The sequence below is a fragment of the Gekko japonicus genome, unplaced genomic scaffold (assembly GCF_001447785.1).
Source record: "Gekko japonicus isolate JY-2015 unplaced genomic scaffold, Gekko_japonicus_V1.1 scaffold167, whole genome shotgun sequence".
In the NCBI taxonomy this organism is placed as follows: domain Eukaryota; kingdom Metazoa; phylum Chordata; class Lepidosauria; order Squamata; family Gekkonidae; genus Gekko; species Gekko japonicus.
Genome location: NW_015164670.1, coordinates 1,204,788 through 1,214,740, shown reverse-complemented (window position 1 = coordinate 1,214,740; position 9,953 = coordinate 1,204,788). Strand labels below are relative to the sequence as shown.

Here is a 9,953-nt window from a genome sequence, read left to right as displayed (position 1 = left end):
CCCCCCGACGGTTGCCTAGGCGATCCGAGCATCCTCCCCGCCCGCCGCTCCGTGAGTGGCCGAGCCGGTCTGGCGGCTGGGCCAATCGGAGTGCCGCTGAGGTCCCCGAGGGGGCGGCTTTTCCGCCGGACGTGGCGTTCCGGGCCCGGTTGCCAGGGCAACGGTGCGCTTGAGCGGGAGAAGCGGAGGCGCTGCTGTTGCTGCTGCGGGGCTGCCGGCCGAGATGGTGAGCGGCGGGAGCGGCCCCGGTTGCCCCTCCTCCTCCTCCTCCCTCCCTCCCTCCAACAACCCCGCGAGGTAGGCCGGCGTGGGCCGCCTCCTGCCTCCCCTCGCGGCTCCCTCTTGTGGCAGGGAGTTCCACCCTCTCCCCGGCCCCGGGTTGGGAAAGACCTGGAGGTTCCGGGGGGGGGTCAGAACCTGGGGCCGGGAGGGAGCCGTTCTCCTCCGGGCCAGCTTGGCCGGGGATCCTGGCTGGGGGAGGGGAAAACAGATCTCTGTAGTTTGGGGAACAATTGTCATCCTGGGAGATCTCCAGGGCCCACCTGGAGCCACCTTGGTGTAATGGTTAGGAGCGCGGACTCTAATCCGGGAGAACCGGGGTTGATTCCCCACTCCTCCTCCACGTGCAGCTGCTGGTGTGACCTTGGGTCAGTCACAAGGTCTCTCAGGGCTGTTCTCTCAAGGGCAGTTACTGTCAGAGCTCTCTCAGCCCCACCCGCCTCACAGGCAATGCTCCCTCTCAGCTGCGGCGTCTTGTGAGCAAAAATTCTGCTTTGTGAGCTCCTGGCATTAAAGTGGTGAGCGAGCGATTTGGCTGCTGCATCAATTAGTTTGCTCTGGAGCCCTCCTTCCTGAGCGAAGTCAAAAATGTGTGAGCCGCAGGCTAAAAAACTGTGAGCTAACCCACACTAACTCAGCGTAGAGGGAACATTGCTCACAGGGTGTCTGTTGTGGGGAGGGGGAGGGAAAGGAGATTGTGAGCCGCTCTGAGACTCCGAGGGAAGGGCCAGGGGAATAAATCCAATCCCTTCTCTTCCTCTTGGTCACCCTGCCATCAGTGGGGGTTGTGGGGGAGGGGCGGCAGGGGGAGGGAGTGTGGTGGCCAACTTGGGCTCTGGCTGGTAGGAAGTCTGGGGGCTCCCCCAGAGGCTGGCAGGCCAGCCCCCTGACTTCCCATCCAGCCCAAGGGCCCCCCAGCAGTGGTGTGGATGGAGGGAAGGAGCCGGTATTCCTTTAATTTGATTAGGCCTAAAAAACTTAAAAGCCCCCCCCCAAAAAAAGTCCTGGCTGCGGGCCTGCTGGCGGGGCTTCTGGGCGCACTCAGCCCCATGGCGGCTTCCCTGCAGGCACTGCCCCGCAAGGGCGGGCGGCCGCAGCTTACGCCGGCCCAGCAGCTGGAGCGCCGGCAGCATGAGGCCTACTTCCGGAGCCTGGCCGAGGAGGAGCACCAGAAGAGGGTGCAGCGCGTCCACCAGCTGGAGGTGATGTGGGAGGCCGAGGACCGCGTGGAGCGCAAGCGCGTCACCCGGATGCTGCAGGAGGAGGAGCATGAGCAGCGCATGGAAGAGGCCATCCAGAGGGTGAGTCGGGCAGTGAAGGCGCCTGGCAGGAAGTGCTGGGAGAAGGGCTTTGGAGGGGTTGGGCGGCCCCCTGGAACTCCGTGATTCCGTGTCAAAACAGCTTACACAGACTGAGCATAGGCAGGAACGGTGCGCCTTGTGTTATTAAGAACATAACATTTTCTGCGCTTTTTCCAAAGCTATAATATCCTTTTGGGGGCGTGGTGACCAGAACTGTACACAGTACTCCAGATGAGGTCACACCATTGTTTTATACAGGGGCATCGTGATAGTGGCTGATTTGTTTTCCATTCCCTTCCTAATAATCCCCAGCATAGCGTTGGCCTTCTTTATTGCAGTCACACACTGTCTCGACCTTTTCACTGAGTTATCTACTACGACTCCAAGATCTCTCTCGGTCAGTCTCTGCCCGTTCGGACCCCATCAGCGTGTATGTATAGTTAGGATTTTTGGCTGCAATGTGCATCACTTTGCACTTGGCCACACTGAACCCCATTTGCCACGTTGACGCCCACTCGCCCATCCTCAACAGATCCCTTTGGAGTGCCTCACAATCCTCCCTGCTTCTCAGCACCCTGAACAACTTTGTGTCGTGTGGCACGTCTTGTTCAATGTTTATGAGTCTCTTTGGGTCTCTTCTGACTCTTCATCAGGAGAAGTGTCAGTTCTCTTGACTCCTTAAATTCTGGAAGTTTTAACACTGCTGTGGAAACGGGCATCCTTTTAAAACTCACTGCTTAATTGCCGATACGTCGTTCTTGTCTCTTATGCTGCAAAACAGAGTTCTGACAAGGGCGAGGAGACCTCAGCCTGATGGTTCAGTTTGAATTCCAGCAGGTCATTTCTATTCCACAGACAGCCGGGCGAGGGCGGTGATTCTGGGACATTTTGCCCTGTTCCTTCAGAGGCCACACCCTGAACTGTCGAGCGAGTCCGGAATGTGTAGGGTAGATTTTCGATTCTTTTGCTCTGACGTTCTCGAGTACGATCCCGCTCTGTCGACTCCTGTCCTCTGGCCACAGGCAGAAGAGAATAAAAGGCTGCGAGAACTGGAGTTGCAACAGGAGGAAAAACTGGCTGCGGAGTTGGCACGGCTCAAGCACGAGAAGCTGAAGGATGAGAAAATGAGGCAGCAAATCAGAGAGACCAGGTGTTTCCCCCCGAGCTCTTCGGAAAGCCCTCTGGACACCGTTCCTGCGCTCTGAGCGATGTGGCTGGAACTTCTGCCTCTGGGAGTGGGGCCAGGGAGTGGGAGGGAGGGAGGGAGGGAGGGAGATGCCCCTTCAAGGGTGGGGGGGGGGAGTGGAGATCCCGTGGCCTCTCCTGTGGGGCCCGTGCCGGTCTGGTGGCCTTCCAGCCCAGCCTCAGGCCCTCCTGCAGGGGATCCCAGCCGCTGGGCCTTATGTCTCCTCGATAGCGGTGCGGAGAGGGTGTGCCTCATCTTCCCCACCCCTTTTTCCAGTATTGAACTCCGGGAGCTGGAGAGGAAGCTGAAATCCGCGTACATGAACAAAGAAAGGGCCGCCCAGATCGCAGAAAGAGAAGCTCTGAAATATGAGCAGATGGTAATTGGGGGGGGGGGTTGGATGTTGGGGACCAAGGGATCCTGCCCGGGGTCCTTTTGTCACGTGGACTTCTTTTGTTGGGTCACGGCACCTTCTTTGTGAACGTCAGGATTTCAAACAGAATCCATAGCTTCAGGAATCTGCCTTCTGCCGAATCTGTGGTCTGCTCAGACTGGCCGTGGCTCTCCAGGGGCTCAGGCGAAGGGGCGTCTCCCCCCCCCACACACACACACCACCCACTCCCCTGGGCCTTTGAACAGGAGATGCCGCCGGCAACTGACCCCGGGGACTTTCGGCATGCCCAGCAGGTGCTGTGCTCCACCTCTTTGGAAAGTGGTCTGGTGGGAGCCGCCACAGTTCACGCAGTCGTGTGTCACTAGTTAAGATATCCCTCTCCTGTTGTGTCGTCTGTGTCTGAACACTTGCCTTGTGATGCTGCTGGACTTAATGTCATTCTGGCCAGAGCGATGAGGCCCAATGCTGTGTGGAGCCAGAGGCCCATTTCTCGCGGGTCTCTGCAGCAGCCGTTCTTTCAGTTGGAGACTCCCTCCATTGTAGCTGGCTGCCCTGAGGGGCCCGGCCCCCTTCCCTGCTCTCTGGAGCGGCCAGCCTGTCCCTCGGCTTTCTGTGAATTCTGCCTCCCAGGCGATGTTCCCTCTAAGCTGTGGAGTCTTGTGAGCGAAAATCCTACTTTGTGAGCTGCTGGCATTCAAGTTGTGAGCGAGAGATTTGGCTGCTGCAGAAATTAGTTTGCCATGGAGCCCTTCTTCCTGAGCCAAGACAAAAACGTGTGAGCCGGAGGCTAAAAAACTGTGAACTAACTCACACTAACTCGGCTTAGAGGGAACACTGCTCGCAGGTGATGTTCCCTCACAGAATTCTGTGTGGCTGAGAGCGGGAGCCGTGCAGGCAGCTGTGATGAGCAGACGGTGCCGCAAACACACACACACACGCATGCATTCTGTGGGGTGGTGTTGGTGCCTCAGAGGCTTTGACATTGCCCTTTCTGAAGTCCTCACAGGCGGCCCCTGTGTGCGTGTGCCGCCTCTTTGAGTTCAGAGGTACGGATTAAGTGTCTCTCCCCCCCTCCCGGCCGCCTTCTTGTAATGGCAGAAGAGCGACGCGGAGCTGGCCAAGACCACGCGGGAAGCCCAGGAGCGGGCGGAGCAGGCGGAGGGCGCGGCGGAGACGAGGCGGAATCAGGAGCGCCTGCTGTATCAGCAAGAGCTGGAGAAGCAGCTGGAGGAGGGCGAGAGGCGGAAGCAGGCCGCCTACGAGGAGTTCCTCCGAGACAAGCTCCTGATCGATGAGATCGTGAGGAAGATCTACGAGGAGGACGAGAGGTTGGCTGCCCGGGGAGGGGCCCGCTGGTCTCGCTGCTCCAGTTGGCCCTCGCGGCGGTCTCAGCGGTCTTCTGGGGCGGGAGGAGAGAGTCTCCCAGGTCTGGTTCAGGCGCCGGCCCTCTGCCCCTCTGCCCCTGCCCTACTGCAGCCATCCCTGTTTTGGAGGGGGGGCTTCTGGGGGCCCCCAGTGCTTTTGTTACGGTAACATTCGACATAACAGTAGACATAACAGTAGACATAACAGTAAACAAGAGTGTTGCTGTGGAATTGGGACTATAATGATTCCAGTTTTGGTGTGTGTGTTTCTTTAAATGTGTAGTTTGACTGCAGTAATGTAAGGGAAGTGATGGAGACAAGTGTGATGTGATTGGTTGATGACTGAGAGTGTGGGAGGAGAAACGTCTATGAGGGGATGCTGTGGGGAGTTTGTGTGAGAGTCTGAATGACAGAGGAAGCATATAACCTGTGTAGCTGTATGAGCAAGAGAGTTCAGCCTGTGTGGCTATATGAGCAAGAGAGTTCAGCCTTTGTGGCTATATATGAGAGAGAGATAAGCCAGTCAGAGTTGAGTTTTGGTGTGTGAGAGACTGTGTGTGACGCCAAGCTTTGTCAGTTATATTTTCTTTCTTCAACAACAGTTAAAAAAATACCCAGAAACCTATTTTGTTCTTTTATAAAAGAAATCATTATTTGTTTAAACTTATCCCAGCAATCAGAACAGTACTTCCTCAGGGCCACATAGTCCTCTGAAGTGCCCAGACCCTAGGGTCATTCTACCAGCAGAGAGAGAGATTTGGAATTTTTAATTCCTGGTGGCAGCAGAAATCTATCAAGTTTAGGTACGCAGAGAGTGTTTTAAAGGTAAAACCGTCTCCCCAGTAAGCAAGGATGCCACAGGGACACGTGTGCTTTTGTCCAAAGCGTTCCTTGTTAAGCTCTGGGCTGTTGAAGCAGAATGTGACGTGGCTTTGGCTGTGTGAGTTTGCCCCCAAAGTCGCCCCAGGGGGAGGTTTGGGATGCCCTCCTGTGGATGCACCCAGCTGTCTGGAGCGGGACGCAGGGAGGGCATCCCTCCGTGCTCCTGTTTCCTCAAAGGCGGGGGGCAGCGGTGAGGCCTGGAGCTGGAGCCCCAGGAGAGAGGAGGGCAGCCAGGCGGCTGACCTAGGGAGCACGGCTGAAATGGGCGTCTCCGATGCCTCGTAGGGCCAGGCAGGAGAGGCTGGAGAAGAAGCGGATGACCCAGCGCTTCATCGAGGAGTTCAAAAAGGACCAGGCGCTGCGGCGACAGAGGCAGCGCGAAGAGGTGGAGGAGGAGAATCGGAAGATCTTGGCCTTTGCCGACATGTGGCAGCAGAGGGAGGACAAGCGGATGACTCAAGTCCACGAGAACGAGGAGCGGAAGCGGCAGCTCCAGCAAAGGGTAGGGGTGTGGCTCCGGCTGGGCCTGGGCTCCGGCCAGCCTTTGCCCGTGGGGCGGCCCTTGAAGTCTGCCTGCCTGCCTTCCTTCCCCTTGTAGATGGCCGAGCAGCTGGAGCGAGAACAGCGAGAGCGAGAGGAGCTGGAGGAGGTCCGTCAGGAGCTCTCTGTGGAGGAGCAGGCGGCCGCAGACCGGAAGAAGGAGCGGGTGAGGCCTCTCTGGCTCCCGGCCTGACTGGGGCGGGGTGGCTTCGTGTTCACTGGTGTCGAGCGTCCCGGGGCCCCAGGGCCTCCTCAGCCTGTTCCCTGGAGGGAGGGGCTGTGGCTCTCCTGTGCCGCAGGGTCGTGTCCTGCTGTGCAGGTGGTGAACTGTGGGTGGGTGGGCGTTTTTTTTTTCAGCCCCCCCCCCCCATGCACAGCTGACCTTCCTGCACGCCCTCCTTCCCCGAAGAGGCTGGGCTGATGAGTGGTGGGGTCCCGCAGAAAAGCTCTTCCACCCTCCCGGGGGCAGGGTGCTGGCAGGAGGAGGGGGGCTTCTTGCTTTCCACCCCCCCACCCCCGGGTAGCCCTGCCCCACAGCCGGAGCGCCCGCACAGGGGCAGGTGGACGAAGGCCTGTGAGGAGAGCCACAGGAACCCGCGGCTCTGGCCTCTTCCTTCCTCGTCTCCCGCAGGACGAGATGGAGAAGAAGATCCGGCAGCGCCTGGAGCTGCGGCACTCCTACGAGGAGCAGCTGGCCCTGCAGGAGGTGCTGCAGCAGGCGATGAGGGAGGAGGAGGCCGCCTTCCGCCAGGCCATGCTGGCCAAGTTTGCGGAGGACGACCGGATCGAGCAGATGAACGCCCAGAAGCGGCGGATGAGGCAGCTGGAGCACCAGAGGGCAGTGCAGCGGCTGATCGAGGAGCGGCGCAAACAGTTCTTGGCGGACAAGGTGAGTCCCCTCTGGCCCGGCGGCAGGCCGTGCTCGGGGGGGGGGGCGGGGTGAGAGAGAGAGAGTGGGGGGAATTGGGATGCTGCCCTTCTCCTCTGGCGGCCGCCTTTCCTTCGCCCACGAGATCCGTGCGAATGGGACAAAGGGAGAGTCCTTCCTTCCTTCCTTCCTTTGGGGCAGGAGCGTGAGCTGGAGGAGAGGCAGATGGAGGAGAGGAGGGCGGGCGCCGTGAAGGCCATCGTGGAGGAAGAGCGCCGCAAGCTGCTTCAGGAACACGCCGTCAAACTGCTGGGCTACCTCCCCCGGGTAAGTGGGATGCACTGAGCCCCCACCCCTCCGCCTCCCCCGCTTCCGATGGCTGCGCTGTGGGAAGGGCCCCGGTCCAGCCGCGTGGCACCGATCCACCCGGTCCCCCGGGGGTCTTGGGGCTCCAGGTCTTCAGTCCCGAGGGCAACAGCAGACAGCCACGACACCTGCCCCACGGCGGCGGTTCTCCCTGGAGACGGATCTGCTCTCGCACACAGAGGGCCCCTGCTTCCGATGGCTGCGCTGCGGGAAGGGCCCCGGTCCAGCTGCGTGGCACCGATCTGCCCGGTCCCCCAGGGGTCTTGGGGCTCCAGGTCTTCAGTCCTGAGCTGCACCTGCCCCACGGCGGCGGTTCTCCCTTGAGACGGATCTGCTCTCGCACACAGAGGGTGGCCGCGGTCCCTTTTGCAGACAAGGGTGCTGCAGCGCCACCTGCTGGCCCGGCCCAGCAAGGGCTTGGCCTCCCCTTCCTTCCACCCCAGCTCTGGGGGAGGAGCCCTCGTCCGCCGCCCTCCTCCTCCCGTGCACAGTTTCTGCCAGGCACAGGGCAGCAGCAGGCTCAGAAATGCTGGCTGGCCCTTGGCGAGGGGGCGGCAGCAGGCAGCTGGGAGGGGGGCCAGTCGGGCGAGCCGGCAGGTGGTTGGCAGAGCAGGGGGGAGATGGCCGAGCCCCTGGTGGAGGGAAGCCGTGGGACTTTGTGGCAGGCGAGGAGGGAGCGGTCCGAGTGGCTTCTCTGGGACTGGAAGGGATCCGGCCTGGTGCCGATTGGGGCGGGAGTTCTGGGGAAGCCCAGAGGGAGGACCTGCAGGCAGAGCAGAGGCGCCCCCCCCTCCAGCTTCACTGACTGCGCAGGGCCGGAGGACCCCCACCCCCCATTACCCTGCTGCTGTCAACCCAAACTCTGATGAAGTCTTTTTACCACATTCTCCATTAATGCCCCCGCCCCACTGAAGGCACACGCTCTTCTTGTCCTGTCCTGTTCCCCCCCCCCCCCCCCTTTTTGGCCCCCCCCTCTGGTGGGTTCTTTCTCTCCCCTCAATGCAGGCTGGCTCCCCGTCTGCCCCTCCTTGGGCTGGGTGGGGGAGAGGGGCTGAAGCACCCCCAGAGAGGGAGAGAGGTGGGATTCTCTCCTGCCCCAGGCGGCACATTCTCAGGAAGGAGACTGCAGCCAGCCGAGGATTGCACTGGCATCGCTAGATGGGCTGGGGAAACACACGAGGACTGTGTCTAGCTGGGGCTCCGCAGAGCTCGAGCGCCAGGGAAGGGTGTTTCCTGCTCCTCCTGAGCCCGGGGCCCCGTCTGCCTGCAAAGCAGAGGCTCTCAGCCCCCGAGCCCCCTTCCCAAGAGCTCGCTCTTCTCTGTCCCCTGAACGGTGTGTCCTTTGCCATCGTACCTGGAGAGGGGAGAGGAGGAGGCTGAGGGCCTGCGTCTCCACCACGGCCTTTAAGCGGTCCTTTGATGACGCAGGTGGCTTTTAAAAAATAAATCCTCTGGACACACTTTGGCAGCCCACAAGCAGGGGAGTGTCGTCTCCGGGTCACCAATGCTTCTCCCTCTCTCTCCCACGTGTGTGTGTGTGTGTGTCCAGGGAGTTCTTAAAGACGAGCAAGACGTAGACATGCTTGGAGAAGAGTTCAGGCAAGTTTATCAGAAGAGGAAAGATGAGGGGCTTGCGCAAGACTCCTGAGGTGACGCAGCTTCACGGTAGCCCCGGCAGGCCGCGCCGGAGTCCGGGCAGGTGTCTTTCTCCCACTGTTTCGCCTTTTTTGGGGGGTGGGGAGTTCATGCCCACTTGTACTTCATGCTCCCTTTGGAAAGCGACCTCTGGGTTTATCTCGACTTGACCAGCAGAGGTGCCTAGAAAGATGAGCTGGCCAGAGGTCAGCATTAAATATGCTTTCACTAAGTAGGCAAAGTGTTTGTGTCCCACTAAATGACAGAAAACGTGACTCTCAATTACCCTGCCAGGGAGGATGAGCAGGCTGGCTCGGAAGGGAAGAAGAGACTGGATGTATGCCCCACCCTTCCCTTGGAGTCTCAGAGCGGCTTACACTCTCCTTTCCCTCCCCCTCCCCACAACAGGCACCCCCTGGGAGGTAGGCAGGGCTGAGAGAGCTCATTCCAGAACTGCTTGGTGTCGTGGTTAAGTGCTCAGACTCTAAACTGGGAGAACCAGGTTGGATTCCCCACTCCTCCACTTGTAGCTGCTGGATGACCTTGGGCGCAAATCACAGTTCTGTCAGAGCTGTCCTTGAAAAAGAGCCATTTCTGTCAGAGCTCTCTCAGCCCCACCTACCCCACAGGGTGTCTGTTGTGGGGAGGGGAAGGAGTTTGTAAGCCGCTCTGAGACACCTTTGGGTAGTGAAGGGCAGGATATGAATCCAATATCATCTTCTTTCAAGGACAGCTCTGAGAGAACTATGGCTTGCCCAAGATCATCCAGCCAGGTGCAAGTGGAGGAGTGCGGAATCAAACCCGGTTCTCCCAGATTAGGGTCCGCGCACTTAACCACTGCACCAGACTGGGAAGATCTCTTCTCTTGTTGTCCGCTGGAAGGGGCTCTAGAGCGAAGTAGAGGACAGGAGGGAGGGGGTGGCACCCTCTGACAGCCAGTGGGACAGCTGGAACTCGCACAGCAACCCTAAATAGTTTTGGCGGCTACTGTTAAATTCCCGTCACTCTAAGAAGGCAGGAAAGGCCCTGCTGAGGGCTCAACTGCTGCCTGCTGAGGGCTCAAGGAAAGGAAGAAAGATGCTGCCAACAAACCCGCTTTTCTAGAAAACTGAACATTTAATGGATACACACACCCCGT

The 9,953-nt window shown here is 59.5% G+C and overlaps 1 protein-coding gene across 1 annotated transcript; it reads left to right on the top strand.

The window, feature by feature from the left end:
* The first annotated feature begins 1,328 nt into the window (after window positions 1–1,328).
* MNS1 (meiosis specific nuclear structural 1) lies at window positions 1,329–9,048 on the top strand. Its single transcript, XM_015409162.1, has 9 exons — window positions 1,329–1,580; window positions 2,603–2,730; window positions 3,043–3,145; window positions 4,259–4,488; window positions 5,692–5,908; window positions 6,005–6,112; window positions 6,578–6,835; window positions 7,016–7,141; window positions 8,730–9,048. Exons 1-9 carry the CDS (start codon window positions 1,329–1,331, stop codon window positions 8,826–8,828), a joined length of 1,521 nt encoding a protein of 506 aa, XP_015264648.1. The 3' UTR covers window positions 8,829–9,048.
* The last annotated feature ends 905 nt before the right edge of the window (window positions 9,049–9,953 follow it).